Raw genomic sequence first — 19,243 nt, 5'->3', positions numbered from 1 at the left:
CATTTGAAATAGTGCAGTGGTATTAGTTCTTACATTACTCAGCTCGTGGGCAGCCAGCGTCAGAGTCGTGACCAGAAAGCAATGGAGATCAAGAGAAGAGAGCAGGGAACGAACTCCCCTGTGCCATGGTGGCAGTCAGCTCCTGTAATGCTCCCCTGAGGTGTCCAGCACCTGGCAGAGCTGCAAATACCCGCAATCTATTGTGAAGTACGCCAGTGACTAAACCATCACCTGCCCCATCTGTGGTTATTTGGGAAGTATGGGTAAAAGCTGTCTGTGCCTTTTTTTACTGAGTTGTGGCTAGGAGCAGAGGCAAAAAAAGCTCTCTTTTTTACGTCTGCATTATTTCTGTTAGAATTAAATGTATGTGCACACCTAAGCAAAAAATAGAAATCCTCTAAAAGAAGGGAGTTATACGTTTTTAAATTCCGAATTAAGTTATTACATACTTAAAAAAAATGCAGTAGAAAAATGCAGGAAACAATTTCAAAATGCAGAAGTCAATGTAGCATCAGTTTGGGACCAAACTGCATCCATGCTGCAGTAGCATATTTGAGGTAGAGTTGTGCCAAAATTCCTTTCCAAAATTAAGCTAAAGGCTTTGAATGTAGATCCAGTATAGAAAAACGTCAGCCATTCAGTTCTGTCAAAATAATGATCGAATTGACTGCCATTGCAGTGCAGCATCAGTCGTGCTGCTGCACAGCAATACTGGACAGCAGAAGGTGATAGAGAGCTGGTGATGTATGTGAGCCACTCCAGTACTGGTTGGAAAAGCCAGCTGTGCCACATTTCAGGAACAGAAATAGAGGGCAAGGCATCAGGCAGCCTGTGGGATAAACACAATCTTTCTTGGTGTCTATCAGGAAAAGCAGAAGTATTAAAGTACAAATTTTACTTTACAGTATAAGCTAAGCTATAAAAAGGCACAAAGATTATAGTCAATACAGAATATTTATTTAGAGAATATTTTTTAGAGGGAAAAAAAAAAAAAACAACCAAACAACAACAACAGGAAATAAGAAATCTGGGACTATGCTGCAGAGCTTTCTCTCTTTGGGCCTGATAACAAGCTAATGGTAAACAGAACTAAAATTTTCTGTAACAGACCTCTGATAACCTTTGGGTTATTTTCCTTACTGAGACCATGAAAACATGAATGCCCTCAACAAAACTATTAAGCTAAACATGGGAAGGGAGTTGAAGCTCTTTTTTGTGGCTGTCCTGTTTTCTTTTCACAGCCATCACTTTCTGGCCTTGTTTTAGACTTGGTGAAGCCCTTGAAATAGATTATTCATTATGTCGTACAAGGAACCTCTCTTCCATCCAGAAATACTGATTTGAAAGAAAAGGACTCAAAAGTGAAATATAAGAAGTTTAGTATTGCAGCTCTAGGAAGCTCTGAGAAAGACTGTGAGCTGATACTGGTATAAATAAAGGAGACCACAGCTTTCCCTAGCACGTTCTGAACAGCCAAAGAGAGGGGGCAAACACTGGCATTAGCTGAGAGGGCCAGTGCAAGGAGTGTATTTATATCCTGTAGGATTGTCTTTGATATCTCACAGAATCTCAGCCTTAGCAAACTTGGAACAGACCTTGTTCACCTTTCATTATAGAAACTGCAGAGCACTAATGGAACTGTCAAGAGGAAAAACACCAGCAGACCACATGAAACCTAGCAGAAGGTCCCCTGGCAGAGCTGCAGGAGCGAAGGCTCAGAACAGGCACCAGGGAAGGGAAGGCAGGTAGGCCATGCCAGATTATCTTCACAGTGCAGTAGATCCCCACCCACTGATATCACTTAGGGCAGGTTTTTAATCTTTCCTCCTGGTGCAGTGTAATGTGTGCGGAGAGGAGCATGTTCTGCTGAGACATGCCTTCCCCGTTTTTAATGCAGTACCTTGTAAATGAAAAATATTTCATAACAAGTTCATGGAGGGTCTTAGTTATCTTACATATCTGGGGGAACTATTAAATCCAAAATATTTTAGCTCTTGCAAATAGGCTGGTCTTTAATAACAAATCAGATAAAAGGTGCTGATCCAGACTCCAGTGGTGCTGCTAGAGACGATACCATTTCCCTACCTAATGTATTTTTTGGCATGGAGATGATCTCCTTTCCTTGTTACACTACCAGAAAAATAAATGAAAGAGAAGATGTTTCTGTTAGCAAGGTGGGCATGTTTTCTGATTAACTGAAGCTAATCCTTACCTTTAAAACTGAACTTTTTTTTTACAAACTTAAGGATGCCAAAGAGAAAATAAAAGGTACCTTATAGACGTGTGAAGTGACTTGCACACCGCTATGATGATGGGAAAGCTTTGTACCTGCTGTTGGCTATTTGTAAATGCAGTCCCACTGTATAATGCTGTCAGTTTGGGGACTGTGTGTACAACAAGTTTTTGATAGTGCTTTGGGTACCATTTTTTCCTTATATAGAGAATAGTTTAAAACTACTGAACATTGCAGACTCTGTGGATTTTGCACTTGATTTCCGCAGGTAGGAGTTAGAGGGTTAACTGTGGTTTCAGTGTACCTTCACTTTGGCTGGCTGTAAGCTGCCCACCCAGCCAGTCTTTCCCTCCTTCCGCTTAACAGAACAGGCGGAGAAAATAACGTGAAAAAGCTCCTGGGTTGAGATAAAGGCAGGGAGATCGCTCACCATTTACCTTCACAGGCAATGCAGACTTGACTTAGGGAACATTAATTTAATTTATTGCCAGCTAAAAAAGTGTTGAATTGCAAGAAGCAAGGACAAAATTAAAACACCTTCCTAGCCCATCTTCATCCCGTGCCCAGTCTCACCCCTCCAACACCCTCCACCCTCCCAGGCCCAGCCTCACCCCTCCCTCATCCCCGAGCGAGCAGCACAGGGTCTGGGGTCAGTCCCTGAGAGCCCCTCTCTGCTGCCCCTTCCTCCTCACACCATGCCCTGCTCCAGCGTGGGGCGTACCCAGGGGCTGAGGGAGGGAAATCCCTGCTCTTAGTGATTTGAAAGTTGTGAATAATAAAACCAATTGATCTAACTCCCTTGCAAATAACTGGGAGTTGAATGTTGTGCTGTTTGGTATCTGAATGTTAATTGCTCATTGATTTTTTTTTTACTTTTTTGGAATAAACTTGGATTTAATGTATGACTGATGTCATGACAGTGTAGGCAGTCTTAGTATATCTATTCCTCTTACAGATATCTTTGTTAATATCTCAGGATCTAAGGCTGTATCACCTTTTCAGTCAGATAATCTGTATTCACTTGAGTAGATCCATTGCAATCGATACTGACCTTTTTCTGCCACCATCTGGTTTACATGCAGTTCAATATTTTGGGGTTCAATTCACTAGTTTTATTTCCATTTTGGACCCTGAAGCTGAGTACATTTTTAATGGCTTGATTTTTTTCACATGAAAGCACCGCACAGGATTAGTGCTCAGGTCTTCTAGAGCTCACAGGAATTGTGTTGACTTTCTGAGAAGAAAAATGTTATTTTTGTCATTCTACGTAATACTCTTTGAAACAAAAATCAGTCAGGCTGCTCAACAAAAATAAAAGAAACCTCAAGTATATTTTTGTGGCAAAGATACTAATAAATTTTAGTGATCAACATATTACTAATACACCAAGAGAATGTTAATGTCATGATTTCTTAAGATAATTATGATTAACAAAAACAGGATAACAGAATATGTTACTGCAAACTAATTACGCAGAAAATGAATGATCTAGTAATTCAGGAGACATAACAATTAGCACTAGAAACAGGAATCACTGTGATGGAAAACATCACTGTGGCTTCTCTGCCATTTTTGTCTTCTCACACTCCATCTCAGTTTTACAAAGGCTATGAAATGGAAGAACTCTTTTCCAAAGGGTTGGCTTTTTATGGCAATGTAAAGGATCAAACTTTACTTTACTTTGGATCAGACCAGAAGTCAGCCTTCATCAGAACCCTGCATCTTTTTACAAAAGCTAAATTCATGGAAAGAACTGAACTGATGGTTTCCGAGAAATAACCTCTCAGTTTCCAGCATTTATCAGTTTACAGACTTTCTAAGCTTTGGGTTGTCTCAGAACCAAAGAGTATATCCTTAAAGAACTTTTTTAAAAACATTTAACACATATCTTCACCTATAACATCCTGTGGCAATCAGTTCCATAAATCGTGCACATGAAAAGGGAAAAAGACTTTAGCTTGTTTCAGATTTTTTTCTTTACTGTTAGCTTCTATTGGTGTTTTTGTTTTGTATTTATTATTGGCCATAGTGTGAGATTTAAATGACTATCTCCTATTTTTATTCTCTGCACCATCACTGATGTCTTGGAAATTCATGAAATCTTTAGTGATCTCTACTTCTGTCCTTAGAAATCTCAGTTTCTTTCTCTTCAAAGCTAAATAGAGAAGTATTCTTTAGTGATTCCCTTATAGAAGCTATTCCCTATATCCAATGACATATGTTGATTTTTTTCCTTTTTTTTTTGTTTGTTTGTTTGTTTGTTTTACTTTATGTCTAGCATAACTCTTGGGTAAACTGTAAGGAAATCTTATGATGGTTATGATGCTAATGCAGGACGTGGACCATCTAGGAGCATTTCCTTGCTCTTTCTGATGCTTTTCACATTGTGACATGTCTGTAAATGTTTTCTGCATGGTAGGTCCACTGCCAGTGAAACTTTAATTTACTGTATTAAACAGCTGTGAATCTCACATCTGCTTACAGCTAGCTTGTTTCCTTTCTATCAATGAGCATTTAAGAGATGAGTTGCTGTTTGGAATATACATTTTAAGCATGGTTTGCAGACTATATTTCTTTAGAATAATCTGTACAGTTACAAGAAAGAGAATAGTGCAAGTCCTCTTTGTAATTATACTTTAGAAAAACAGTATTGTCAGGTGTTTGACTGTCAGCAAGTATGGTAACTGTCCATTGTACATGGGATGGAGACCTACACAGAGTACCAGATTCTCCTGCCTAAGTAGAAATAACTCTGTATCCCCAGAATGTTCTAGTGGTGTTTTGAATGACAGGGTGTCAGGTGAGAATATGTCCTTGGAAAGAAGCACTCAGCTCTTGGGGAATTAGTTCTCACTGAAAAGGCAAACTTGACAGCTATAAGCAAGGCAACCTGTTTTTATTTATGTTACTTACCTAAAACTGGACTCATTGAGTAGCATGAAGATAGAATTGGTTGTGTCAACAACATCAAGGTTTTGAGTACCACATGGATTAAAAGTGGCCAACTCTGCCTTTTTAGGAAAAAAGATAAAACTAGATGAGAAGCTTTGGATCTGTTTTTGTTTTAGTAGTCAAATCTGTGTTCTTTCTCTCTCCCCCTCTCTCCCCAGTTGTTTTTTAACAGATTCTAGTTATACAGGAGAAAGAAAAGAACAAAGATTCAGAATGTTGTTTTTTCTGTGGCATTTTCATAGCCTAACTTGTCAGGCAAATAGACAATACTGCATACAACAAGCATGTCTCAATGTCTGCCTGTTTATAAAACAGTTTCTTTCTTACCATAACAAGCCAAAAAAAAAAAAAGGGGGGGGGGTGTGCATGTTTGTACTAGTTCCATCCTTCTTCTCTGAGGAATTTGACTGTTTTTGCAATTGCAAGTATTGAGTATTTGAGTATTTGTTTAAGTTTGCCGGGATTTATCTGAATCATAGCATCATATCATACAATCATAGAATGGCTCAGGTTGGAAGGGACCTTAAAGATCATCTAATTCCAGCCCCCTGCCATAGGCATGGATACTGTCCACTGGATCAGGCTGCCCACGGCCTCATGCAAGCTCGCCTTGAACACCTCCAGGGATGGGGCATCCACAGCTTCTCTGGGCAGCCTGTGCCAGTGCCTCACTACCCTCTGAGTGAAGAATTTACTCCTAACCTCTAATCTAAATCTCCTCTCTTCGAGTTTAAAACCATTCCCCCTTGTCCTGTTGTTATCTGACTGAGCAAAAGGTTGCTCTCCATCTTTTTATAAGCCCCCTTTACGTATTGAAAAGCTGCAATAAGGTCACCTTGGAGCCTTCTCCTTAGGCTGAAACACAGCCCCAGGTCTCTCAGTCTTTATTCATAGGAGAGGTGCTCCAGCCCTCCGTTCATCTTCGTGGCCTTCCTCTGGACCCACTCAAACAGACCCACATCCTTTTTGTGCTGGGGACCCCAGAGCTGGACTTAGCACTCCAAGTGGGGCCTCACAAGGGCAGAGCAGAGGGGGACAATCACCTCCCTTGACCTACTAGCCACACCTCTGTTGATGCAGCCCAGGATGCAGTTGTCCTTCTGGGCTGCAAAGCATGCACTGCTGGCTCATGATGAGCTTTTTAGCCACCAGAACCCCCAAGTCCTTCTCTGCAGGGCTGCTCTCAATGAGTTCTTCTCCCAGAAGTCCCTTTAGAACCACCCTAGATTTGGCTCTGAAGCTCCAGACTGAATTTATGTGGTTCAAACTATACAATAGGACAGATCATACAAAAATTTTTAAAAACAATCTTTTATATATGTAGACCTTCCATAGAACGCAATGTGGTCAGTATCATGAGAGGTCTATGTGGAGTCGCTATAAAGAAATAAGGAAAAATTGTTTAGAAAATTGCTACCTATGGAATAGATACAGCTTGTGTTTGGCAAAGAAAACGTTTGAAATCAGGTTGTCAATTGCCTTGAACAGGCAGTGTTCCAATTCACTTCAGGACAGCTTTGCAGTTTTGGCTTATGTTAGTCAAAATCCAAGGTTTTACAAACATTTAAAAGTGCATTTCATACAAAAGTTATTTACCTTCTCGTTATGTCTTGCAATAAGAGTATTAGCATAGTTGGTAAGACATTGAACACTTTTTAGAGGAAGAGATTGTTACAGGCTGAAATGGTACTGCCTTTCTAGATGCTACTTTTTTTTCTTTTTTTCTTTTTTTTTTTTTTTTCCAGTGATAATAACAGAACAAGAGGTTTTGTTCTGTTTTTATTAAAGGAAAATTTCTGTAGAAGTTCAGTAGGTCTTTGACTCATGGCAGAATGGGAAGAAGGTGGCCTTGCTGGCAAGATTAATTGTAGTTTGTAGTACAGCTTTCTCCTAAGAAATTCCTTTTCTTAAGTAATATATTACTTGCAGATTTAGACATAAGCACAACATTTATCTCTTGCTCTGTGGGGGAGCAGGATGGGTTGCCTCAGCATTACTTTTATCATGATCTTGTAGTTAAGTATACTTTTAGTAAGATTATTTAAATTACCTAGGGTGGTGGATTATGGGCTGTGAGAAGTATCAAAGAAAAGGCATGTGGGTTACTGATGAGCTAATGAAGGCAGGGAGGAGTGTGTAGGAAGAGTTTCATGAGTGGTGGCCTTTTGCACACCTCTGTGGATGTGCACTGTCTGAAGCCTAATGAGAAAATGAAAGTCATACTCCTTTTTGTAAGCTGATTTCTGTATCCTCTCATTGCCTGTCTTCACAAACCTCATAGGAAAAGTGTAACTGTGAGATCATCTTTCCCTGGCAAAATTTTGATGAATTTGGCAAGCAGACTCAAGGTTGGTGCAAAACATCAGAATGTGAATTTTAGGGTTGGGGGTGGAAGTGTGTGAAAAAGGCTAATAGTACGACATTTTGCTTTCCATAAGTAATCCTGTATTTCTTCTAACAGAAAACACAAAGGACAATAAAGACATCCTCACTGCAGTCATGAAAGAAAAGGCTTAGGTTCAAAGAGTAGCAGCTACTGAATTGCAGATAGATTTGAAGCATATGATAGGTATGCATTTACATTATTATGTTAAATCATACAGAACTTCCTATGTCCTTTACATATCAGCATTGTTTCATGAATATTTGGAGCTGTTTTCTAAATTCAGGTACACTTTAGCTCAGATGAAAGCTAAACTGCAGAAGCGAACCATGCAAGAAAAGAGTAAAACTGCACGCTGAAGTTTCTTTGTTGAGATGGGTATACATTGCAGCTCAAAGATTCAAGTTAGGAAGAAAACACTGACACAGAAAAATATAAAGTTATATGTATAGAAAAACACAAAAACAGGGAGGTGGAAGCTGGCGACTAAGCAATGCCAAGGAGCTGTTGCAGAGAGTGGGGGAATTTGCCCATTCCTCAACTCACTGAGGACTGCCTGCATGTCTTACAAGCATGATATTTACAAGGATATACTCATGTTTAGTCAGGTACATTGTTAATCCCCACTGTCTTTTTGTTTCTGTGTTAGTCAGGCACACTATTTAATAGCTTTATAACTGCTTTATACTCCTGTGCTGTGTATATTTTATAATATCCTTCTGCACAACAAATGGTGCCCACACAGAGCCTATGAGAAAGTGAGTGAGTGGGTTCCATGTCAAAAATTGAAATTGCCTTGTCCATCACTGGAATTTACAAGATGTTTCACTAAGAAATGCTCATTTTCTTTTCTGCCTTTTATTTAAATCATTCTCGCTAATGTATTGCAAGAACATTTTTCCCAAACACATTTACAGCTTATAATATGCAAAAATGAATAATGCTTTGGTTTTGCTCCTTCATTAAGACAGTTAAAGACTTAATTACTTACATTTTCACTTATAGTTTATTTTGTACCTGAAATCTTAACTGACAGACATTAAGTGTGGGGAAGAAAAAAAATTGAAACAAAAATGTAAAAAATTGTTCTTTGAAAAAAGTCAGTTTCTTTATAGCTGTAACAAAAAAGGAAGCACCGGTTTAGACCTTACATCCATCAATGTCTTGAGAATAAAGCCATCCTGGATATTGTGAACCTCAGAGGTTCAGAAGCTGGCAACATTGGCCAGACAAAGCATTCCAATTTTTAAATACTTTACTGTGGTGAAACTACTTTTGAGATCTTTCCTGTTATTGCTTATATTACCTGTTTATTTTAAGAAGATGTACTGCAAGTAAGAATCATTTATTTATTTAATATTTATTAGGTTGTGTTCTCGCTGAATGTTACATTAAAGGCACTGCTATGAATCTGAATAGCAAATTAGTGCCCCTTCAAACCTGATATGAATAAAATGCCGACAATTTTCTTTAAATAAACCATGAATTTTAAAACAAAACTGAAGATGGTTAATAGAAGAGGAATGCTAACTTAATATTTTGATCATCCAGATAGCATACATTTGAGATTGTTCACTTTCCTTACATGTACAGCATTGACAATAAGAAAAAAAGAGGCTTTCTACATCAAAGGATTTGCAAAAAACAGGAAATAGCATGTTTAAATAAGATGGCAGTGTTACTGAATCCCAAAATAAATCTGCCACTTAGCTATTATTCATTGGGTTTATTATTGTTACATGTTTTAGATCTGCACTATCTAAAACTTCCTGTCAGTTGCACAGAATACATGATTTCAAAGAATGCCTTGATCTTGATATGCAAGAAAATTATAGGTGACAATTCCCTTGAATTTTAAAAAACAATCTTTCTCTGAAATCTTCTCAAGAAATAAAGTATATGCAAAGTTAATTCTTTGACAAAGAATACCGATCATAAAAAAAATAAAAATGAAGGGGGATTTTAGAGGAATAAATTACTAAGGTGGTTGATCAGAGGTTCAAGTTTGTGTATTTCTTGATATTTTATTTAATGAGATTTATTTTTTTTTTTTTAGAAAAAAAGCACACCATCTATATCATAGAGAAGGTAAGATTACACATTGTAAATAATTGAGCAGACATTTGCAGACAGCGCTTTGAGACAGTATAGGACTTCATGAGCTATTTTATATATCTGCCTCTGCTTTCTTGCATAATGAAGTATTTTTGAAATTAGTCTCTTTGTTATGCTAAGATCATAAAGAAACCAAATATCTTTGTTAATAAAAATCGTCTTTGTGATAAATATTTATCAGTAGCCAATTTTAATAAAAAAGTGATGAACCTAGCAGGTTTTACAAAAGTGGTGGAACATTCTCAAACTACATGAGCAATGTATGTATAGGCCTACGTATAGATACTTTAGAGTCAGAAGCTAAGTTTCTCCAGAGTTGGGTACACTGGCACAGTTAGCTTTTTAAAAAGAAAAAGCTCAGGATCAGTAGGTCAAACGAAATGTTGTAGAGCATGGTTCTCCAGGCTGTTATGGGTGAGAAGGGTCTTTCTAGTGGGAAGTGGAGACCTGGACTTACGAAAGAGAAATGCATTCATTTGAAAATGAAACAGTATTATTTTACTGCTCTTGACATGTATTCATGGGTACCTAACTATTTTGAGTGCCTAGAAGCAAGTGAATGGTGCCTAAAGCGAGAGTACTCAACCCTGTGCCATTTTAAATTCAATAACAATTTAATAACAGGTACACAAGAGAGCAAAGGTATTTCTTTGGACCACAATTCAATCTTTCACTGGCTGTTGGGTATAAGCTAGAAACAGTCGCTTCAAACGAGGTTACCAGGCAAGTGACACGAAGTTGGTTGCATCACTCCAAAACATCTAAGTCAGTTTCCTTTTTTCTTATGCAGTGGCATTTTCCCATCAGAAATATCTTCATTATGTAGTCTCTTCTGTAGTTTTGAAATTAATGTCTACATGCTGTCATTAGAATAATGCAGTGACTCATACAGTGTCTATCAGATATATAGGGCATGCTCTTTTGTGATTGTATTTTTTTTTATCAAGTTTACAAAGAAATATGCATGTTGTCAAAATGGCATGTCATCCTTGAACACATTTCTGTTTCAAGAAAAAAAATGTGGTGGATAGAAGCAGAACACTTTTTATAACCGAGGAGCTTTGATAAAACTGTACAAAGATGTAACACATATTACAGCACATAGACAGACACCAGTATGAAACCCAGTGAGTGTTTCGTCAAGTATTTTTCTTTTAATGTATGCTTCTAAATTGTAACTTACAAAATCAAAACTCTGATGAAGTGGGGTTTTTTATTCAGTTACTTTTTTCATTGGTGTAATTATCTACCAAAATTTTCTGATTGGAAATGTATAAATGTAAAGGTCAGTTTTCTAAACTCAGGAAATTTCAAAGTCTGCAATTAATATTGGTAATCTCCCTGTCTGCATGTTTGTGGAGGGTTTGCTTTTAACCTGAGGAATTTGGTATTTGGATAGGTCGTAACATCTGGAAAGTTCCTGAATATTAGAAAATCTACTATGTCAGAGCCTTTCCAGTTTCCTCTAAGTAACTGTTCACTGTGCACTTAGGTTGATGTACATGTGTTCATGTGTACATGATGTTCATGACTTCGGGATCAGAACTGGGGTCCACTGGTCCTAGTAATAACCTTGATTTATTAGTGTGGTGGTGGAACCTGATTTTTTCTTTTTACTTGTTTTTCAAAAGGGAAAGAGTGAAAACACAGACTATTTTCTTACCTACTGTTGGGCAGTAAACGTTATTATTATTTGGCTAGTGGTAGTGTACCTTACCCTTATCAAATAATTGTTTTATTCCTCTGAAATTGACTGTTGGCCAGCCTATTCCACACATGCTCTCATCTCAGCAAAAAGCCTTTACCACAGGCTTCAGAAATGGCACAGTGATCTTTTGCACTTTCTAATACTATACAGTGCAAACCAATATCTATTCCTGAGCGTGGTGAGCTGTAAAGCCAGGGGATTCTCTCATCACAGAAACACCAACAAAAGGAATCATTCACAAGTGCAAGTACCTATTGTGTGTTAAACACGCTCCAAATTCTAATCCCAAGTAAGTGCCAATTTTGGAAACTCTGTAAAGAGCAAAAAAAAAAAAAAGTAGCAAAAGGTGCTTTTCTAGTTTTCCAATCAACTTTTATATTGTATGTAGCTATGAAACTGACAGCTGTTTCCTGGGTTTTGGAAGCTTATGTACTTGTGTACAATTTTTTCTTCTACCTTTGATAGGATATCTGTGTAGCTCTTAACAGAAAAAAAAAAAAAAAAAAGTGACATAGTTCCTAGCCTGTCTCTTCCTGAGGAATCCCTGTAAAAATGTAAAAATATTATTCCACCTGGGTTAAATAAAAGAAAATGATAATGTAAGGAGATATTACAAGTCCGATTACGTGTGTATTTATGGATATCAGTTAAGTTATTTTAAGCCTGTTTGGCAGGACCACGGGCATTGTGGAAAGGCCAAAGGCAAGCTATGCATCATATGTCTGTACATATTTAGGAAAAGCATGGAGTGTCAGTTCTGTATTTTTTCTTTGAGAATATGGAAAAAATAACGAGTTTGAGGTTTATGTTTTGCATCTTTGGGGCTTGGTGACTTTCATGTGCAAAAGGGTGGTAGTGGAGATGAGCATCAGTGTCTGCGGAGGTGGTGGCACACACGAAAGCAGGGTGAGAAAAGGGTCGTGACATAGCAGTAGTATCCCTAGGGTGAGTTGCCTGAGCCTGTACAGCAGGAGACATCAGGTAATTGCCATCGGAGGGAGAGAGGGAGGTGGCTGTACCAGAGCTCACGGAGGAGGTGCTGCTCTGTGAAATAACTGGCTCGCAACAAAGCCCAGGGTCATGGGCGCCTCATGTGCACTTCCTTCTGTTGGCAAGGCTACGGGCACTGGACCCTAGATGGCTGCAGCATTTTGTGTAGGCACGTAATTCTGTTTTAAAGGCTGAAAAACTTATTTTGATTTTGTCTCCAGAAAAGTCCTCTTTTCTTCTAGCCAGCACAATTTACATAAAAGCGTCTCTCAGATTTTCCAATTGCATGATTCCTTTGGAGATTCCCATGCAACATTGTATTTATAGAAATAGGAGTGGTAAATGCAGTTCCATGCGCTGGTGCAAATTCCACAGCTAGTCTGAAAGCCACTGAAATACCTTTTTTTTAAAATTTTTATTTTATTTTTATTTTTCTCTCTGTAGTGAGGATTGTTCAAAACTTAGCACTGGAGGACTCAGCATATACCTGGAAAGCTGTTGATTTCTGTCTGATGTGCAGTAAACCTGATCATCATTCATGTTTGACTTTAGGTTAAGTTATTTTGACAAGCTTGAAATTCCCTCGTGCTCTGACCTCACTTGAGCTCGTTTCATGTTACGATTTCAAGAATGGCATTGCCAATTGGACTGCATTAGTCATTCCATTTTGTGCCAATGCAAATATGAGCTGTATGTTGGGTTGGTAATGTGTAGGGAATACAGGATCATGCTTATATGCAGATGTAAAAATTTCAGTTGGCAGAAGTCCCTATGAAATACAACTTTTATTCAAATTTTGAGTCAGAAATCTGACCCAGAAGCTGGATGAAAGCACTCAAAGATAGAGGAACAAAAAAAATCTCTGTTTTTCTTGAGGTTTCTACTCCAGTGCTTGCAGCTCAGTAGTGCTCTCTACAAGGCATTAATAAAAACACTTTGCAAAGGGAGCATTACATGTTCTTGGTATAGCTCATAGGGGTTAAGTTTTATAAGTTTTATATTGCTGCAAAGGCCAGCCTTTTGAGAAACTTCTTTGTGCAGTGTCATACAATTATTTTCTGGGCTACAAGGGAATTTTGTATGTCAGTGGCCTAAATATATGACATTGTATAAGACTTTGGCAAGCTAATTGCTTATTACAGAGGAATTTAAAATGAGTGTTTAATGAATGAACACTGCCTGCTTAAATACCAGCTTATGGCATTCATTGTAAATCAAGGTTACTGTGCTTAGGTCATGCAAGATTAGGAATTATAAAAGTGACCCTCTATCTCAGTGAAATAATCATTTTAACTTTAAATGGTTTTAATTGAAATGTGGGTTATGGAGTGAAAAAAATTAAAGACTTTTATTTCAAACTTTTATTTTCCACTGCCTGCCTTCAGGCCTTGTGGCCATTGTGGACGAAGATGTAAGTTATGAGTGTATGAACAGATGTATAAAGCCCTGAGCAGCCTGGTCTGACCTGATAGCTGACCTTCCTTTGATCTGGAGGTTGGACAAGAGGCCTCCAGAGGTCCCTTCCTGGCTGAAATATTCTGTCTGTATGGAATTACATCAGATACAGTCCAGAAACAATACTCAAATGAAAACTGAAATATTGCACTGATGTTGTTTCAGCATATACTTTCATCTGAAAACATAATTTTAATCTCTTAATATTTTATTCTCAGATCTGGTAGTAGGCCGGTGTATATATACACAGAGATAATATTTATCTCTTCTGACATACTGACAAAGCATTTAGAGATAGGAAAAGCTGCAATCACTCCAAAAAATGATGCCTCCCAAGAACATATCTTCACTAAGCTCATTGCTAATCCCCCAAATCCATCTTTAAAGGTTTTATTTAAAACCTAAGCTGCACCAAAATTGTATCTTCTGGGAGGCTGCTTTCCCAAATGAAGTTAATTGAGTCTTGTATTACACTAAGGTTAAAAATAAATAAACAAAAAAGGAAAAAAAAAAAACATTTGGAGAAATGAAACTGCTTTGCTATTTCTTGCTATGCTGTACTTGGTCTGGTGATGACAAAGGAAAATAAATAGATGTTATGTTGCTCATATCTAGGATTACTATGCACTTTACATAAGCCAAAAATTAATCCTAGAACTGAGTAAATATAGTAACTGAGTAAATACAGTTACTACCAGGAAAAGAAATAATAAAAGGGAAAGCCAATGCTTCAGTGTTTCTTCCAGTTCTTTATCTCCACAAACAAACACATTCAGCTTTTAATGTAATTTGGGTGTTGTGTCTACTTAGACAAATTAAACTTAGCTTTAGAAGCAGAAACAGAGAGATGGTTACAAGTCTGTGCATGAGTTTTTCAAGCTCAAGATTTTTTTCAAGATTTTTGGTAAAGGTAAACAGTTGCACTTAGCCTGATTTAGCTCCCTTGGTAGGTAGTCTTTGTTGGTATTCTGCCAGACGGAAAAGGTACACCAATACTTTATTGGAAATTACAATCAAAATACAGTTATACAAACCTCGAGCTGTAGAAATTAAATTTGGTGTAGAAAAAAAAGAAGGTGACAATAGCAGCAGAGTGGCTGGTCATCAGTAACCACATGCCTGGGCACAGATCGCACGTTCTGCGCATAAGGCTCTGGTACTGCAGCCCTGGTGCTGTAGGTACCACACACAGCACCTCCGACCAACAGATGGCTTGCCTGGAGGTTTCAGTGTAGTGATCAGAATAGGAAGAAAAATACAGTCTTTCAGAGGCAGAACGTGTATTTGCATCACTTACTCTTTTCTTTGTATGGCAATAGCTAGCATGTCAGTACCACCAGGTGAAAGTGTTTTTAGTGTTTTTAAGACCCTTCAGTGAAATTAAGAAGGTTTTCAAAGCTACCCCTTGCATATTGTAACTGCAGAAGTTTTCTGAGATAATCAGAGACAATGTAAAAATTATTTGTAAAACAAAACAAAATGAAAGTTTTTTTTCTTCTTTGACTAAGACTTCAAGTATGGGGAGAACTCTTTGGATAATACTTTAAGATATATTATCCTAAAGATTTATCAGATTTATATTCTCTGATAATATTTTAAAAATCATACAGCTATAGAGACCTGTGCTAAATATGCTTTTTTGAGCCTGCCCTATCAATAAAGGAAAAATACTTCCCGTGTCTCGGTATATTGTTTTAAAAAACAAAACAACTCAATCCTAAAACATCTTCCTTCCACTCCAAAGTTGAATACATCCAATGGATCTTGCAGAGCTGACTATATTACATCTGGACCTGAATTTACAAGTAGGCCTCTTTTGCAATAATATGAAGAACAGGTATCCCTAAGGGAAAGGGGAGTTTTGAAATTTTAACAGTGGATCTCAATTTCTTTCACTAGTTCTTTCTAGGTTGTAAGTCTGTGTGAAGACAAAGGTGTTAAGCGTAATCTCCAGAAGTTACGTGAACTAAGAAGAAAAGACAGCAAGCACAAAACATATAAGGTTTACTGATTAACAACATATGCACAAGGGTTGTCTCTCATGTACCATTTTCACTGCAGCTTGCATCCTACCTCTTTACCCCAGCAAACCAAAAAAGCATGTGTGAAGGCACAAAGCGTGTTTGAGACTGCAAGTTATTGTTTGTGGTGAAAAAACAACAACAACAACAACAAAAAAACAAAACAACAAAAAAAAACAAACAGAGGACGCTAACAGGATACAAAAAGCAATTGGTCACAAGTAAAAGTGTTCAGAGGAGTATGGAAATTATTTTGAACAAATGATAGCAAATGCCACATTCTGTATTAATAACACCCCCACACACACATAGACACACAACACACTAGATGTTCATGTTCAATTGTTTTTAGCCAATGTGTGTTTTCTCACTTGTGATTCCAGAGGGATAGACTTCATTTTTGCCAGAACCACAAGATCTATTGGATTAATGCTTTTGGTATCATTGCTCCAACCAGCCTCACTAGGGTTGGGTAAGTAGGGAGTAAGTAGGGGGTAAGTAGGGCTGCTTTTGCTCATAAATTAGATGCACAGTTTATCATCCCATCTACCCTGACTTTAAGTTGAAGAAAGTGAAGACTAAGTATTTTTTTGAGCTGATTGGAAAACCTCTCACAGAGTTAAAAAGGAGCATAGGAGATTATGCTTCTGAAAAAAAAAAATCCATCAGTAAGGTAAATGGGAGAAAAAACACACCCAAGACAAAACGAAGACAAGACTACAAAGCGAAAAGTAACTGACAGATGAAAGCATCAGCCATATTAGTCACAACAGCAGCAGAACCCTTATGTCTTCTATAGGAGAAGAAAGACCGTGGAAAATGAGGAAACTTGCATCTTTCTGCTTTTCAAGCAGAGATTAATCAGTGTAACAGAGTCGTGCAGTGTCTTTACAGCAAAGGTCTAATTTTAGACAGTGACTTGTTACATGTCTTCCAAGTAATATAGTTCTTGATCAGTGTATCTAAATATTCAAAATCTGAAAGGTTTGTCTTTTCCTTCATTATTAAAAACAAAATGAGAGAAAAATAGAAAAAGAAATCTTTTAATGGTGGGGAGAGAAGAGGCTGCTATAGGACTATGATACTGTATAGGATGACAACATGAAGAGTAATTAAAATGTGGAATATTACTATAAGATGTAGGGTAAATATACCACCTACTGATAATTTATAGATTTAAAAATTCATGGAATCTTACTAAGGTTTACATTATGGCAACATTAACAACCATGAAAGTTATTTCTTAGATGTATTTTGATTGCTTTCAGGTGCATTTTTGTAAACCTGTCTATTCTGTTATTATTAATTTGTGTACTTTATAGAGAGCAGAAAGGTATTGCTAGTTTTTGCAAACAATTTTTCATCAAGCTTTCAACTTCTTAGCAGTCCTTTACCATTCCTTGGCTCAGGTTTCTATAAACTGTAAAGTCTGTGTCATATTTTTGGAACAATCTTTTAAGACCTTCCTTGAGACAGAGGGGAGAGGAATCAAAGGATGAAAAATTTCACCGTCCAGAGCAGTTTATGAAGATGGGCAAAAAAAAGTTTCAGAAGGAGCAAACTGTGAGTGATCTAGGGAATGACAATAAAATATTTAAAATAACGGTGAACAGCGGCTTGTACTTGAGATTTGGATCCTGTTCCCAGATTTGGTATAGTGTAGTGTGCATTTTTATCTCTAAAATTTATGAAGAGGTGCTTGGAAAAGTTTATTACTGTTTAAAAAATTATGTGTGAAAAGCAGATGTTCATGTATTGGTCTTGTCTAAATATCGGTTAGGGGATTTGGTGGTCCCGTGCTCTATCCTAATCCCATTTTCTTGCATTTCTGTATGCAGTTAGGCAAGTTACTTTGACCGAAGTCTTCAAAAATAGTCTGCTGTGAAGAATAGCATTCAGCTCCAGATTAACTCTTAAATTTAGATATCTGTTTTACATGTAGGTGTCACCTTAACTTAGCGTCTAAGTCCCTAGTATAGTCAGTGGAGATCTACTCAATACAGTCAGTAGACTATTGAAAGCTATTCAGGTAAACCAAGGTAGGTGATTACTTCAAGATTAACAAATAGTTCTTGACACTCTCACCTTTACTGACTAAACTGTGAATACAGGCAGTGCTGTTCTTCATCTAAACTAAAGCAATCTCAGACAATCCAAGCTGGACAAACAGGTTCCTTTACGAATGAGTTTCCTAAAATATTTTTGCTCCACGTTTGCATGTATAGAGTGGAAATAACACAGCCTTTTCTCAATAGTTTATGTTGTTAGTATATATAATAAGGCATTTGAACTAAAACTGTCCCTCACAGTGTGCAGGTAAAGTTTTTATCACCTGAGGTCTCTGGTACAACCTTGCAAATTTTATAAATACAAATAAGAGCTAAGCACAGTTTACATATTATATATAAGGAAAATGTTCTGTCAAGATCATACAGACGTTGCATAGCTCCCAAGTGTCAGTTAACTGCCATCATGCATAGGAAATCTCAGATAATCTTGGATATTCAGAAGATAGCAAGATCTTGGCCCCTTAGAGATTACAGGGAGTGATCATACAAGTCTTAAATATTTTTGAGAGATTAAGTTTTTGCTTGGCCACAGGTTTCTTGTATGAACTAGGAGAAATCTGGTAATAGTAACTCTATACAAAAGAGTCTGGCAGCAGATACCAAAATGACCCTTTTGTACTTAGAAGATTTTCAGACTCAGATGAAGCTGCTACCAAGGCTTGGAGGAACTGGGCCACCCGACATGACCTTTTTTCAGTGACTTCTTCAGGCAGGGGTCAGTCTCTGGACTTTAAAGTCTTCTGGTGTTCAGTCCAAGCAGTAATAATAGTAACAATTTAAATTAGAGAACAGTAGTTATCTATTAACTACAATGAACTAGTCCAAAGAAAGAAAATTTCAGTAGAGATCCAAGGGCAAAAAAATATGAGAAATTACCTAAAGGCACTATAAACATGCAAGGAAAGGGCAAACCTGGTGCATTGTGTAAAAGAATGGAGAAAAATAGAAAATTACGAGAAAGGCAGGAAACATCTTAGGGAAGCATTCTCTATCACAACATGAAAATCATCCCCAGCAAAATGCAGAGAGGAAAACATGACAATGGAATCTACTTGAAGATATATTAAAAGTAGATCAGATAAAGGAACAACAAATAGGTAATATAGCTTGCTCAAATATGCTGCCAACAAACAACCCTTTCCTCGTCCACCTTTAACTTACCATATGCTTATTCTTAGTGTTATTATTGTATTCCTCAAAGAGTTCTAAACTGAGTTATTGAAAATGCAGAGAAAAACTAAATTTTTATAGTACTAAATTTTTACAGTATTTTAGTTAAAGTGAAATTTTACAGTATCAAAATATCTGAAGTCTAAA

General features: G+C 37.3%; 1 protein-coding gene across 2 annotated transcripts in view; it reads left to right on the top strand.

Moving 5' to 3' along the window:
* Positions 1-19,243, top strand: part of LOC310895032 (uncharacterized protein) — a 287,235-nt gene that overhangs the window by 64,902 nt on the left and 203,090 nt on the right. For both annotated transcript variants that reach the window (XM_083825796.1, XM_083825797.1), the window contains exon 3: positions 1,617-1,745. In XM_083825796.1, coding sequence (XP_083681922.1) covers positions 1,633-1,745 — 113 coding nt within the window. In that variant the 5' untranslated portion in view covers positions 1,617-1,632. The remainder of the gene's footprint in view (positions 1-1,616; positions 1,746-19,243) is intronic.

This window comes from Anser anser, assembly GCF_964211835.1.
Source record: "Anser anser genome assembly, chromosome: 2".
Taxonomy (NCBI): domain Eukaryota; kingdom Metazoa; phylum Chordata; class Aves; order Anseriformes; family Anatidae; genus Anser; species Anser anser.
The sequence above is the reverse complement of the archived record's forward strand: the minus strand, read 5'-3'. Positions and strand labels throughout refer to the sequence as shown.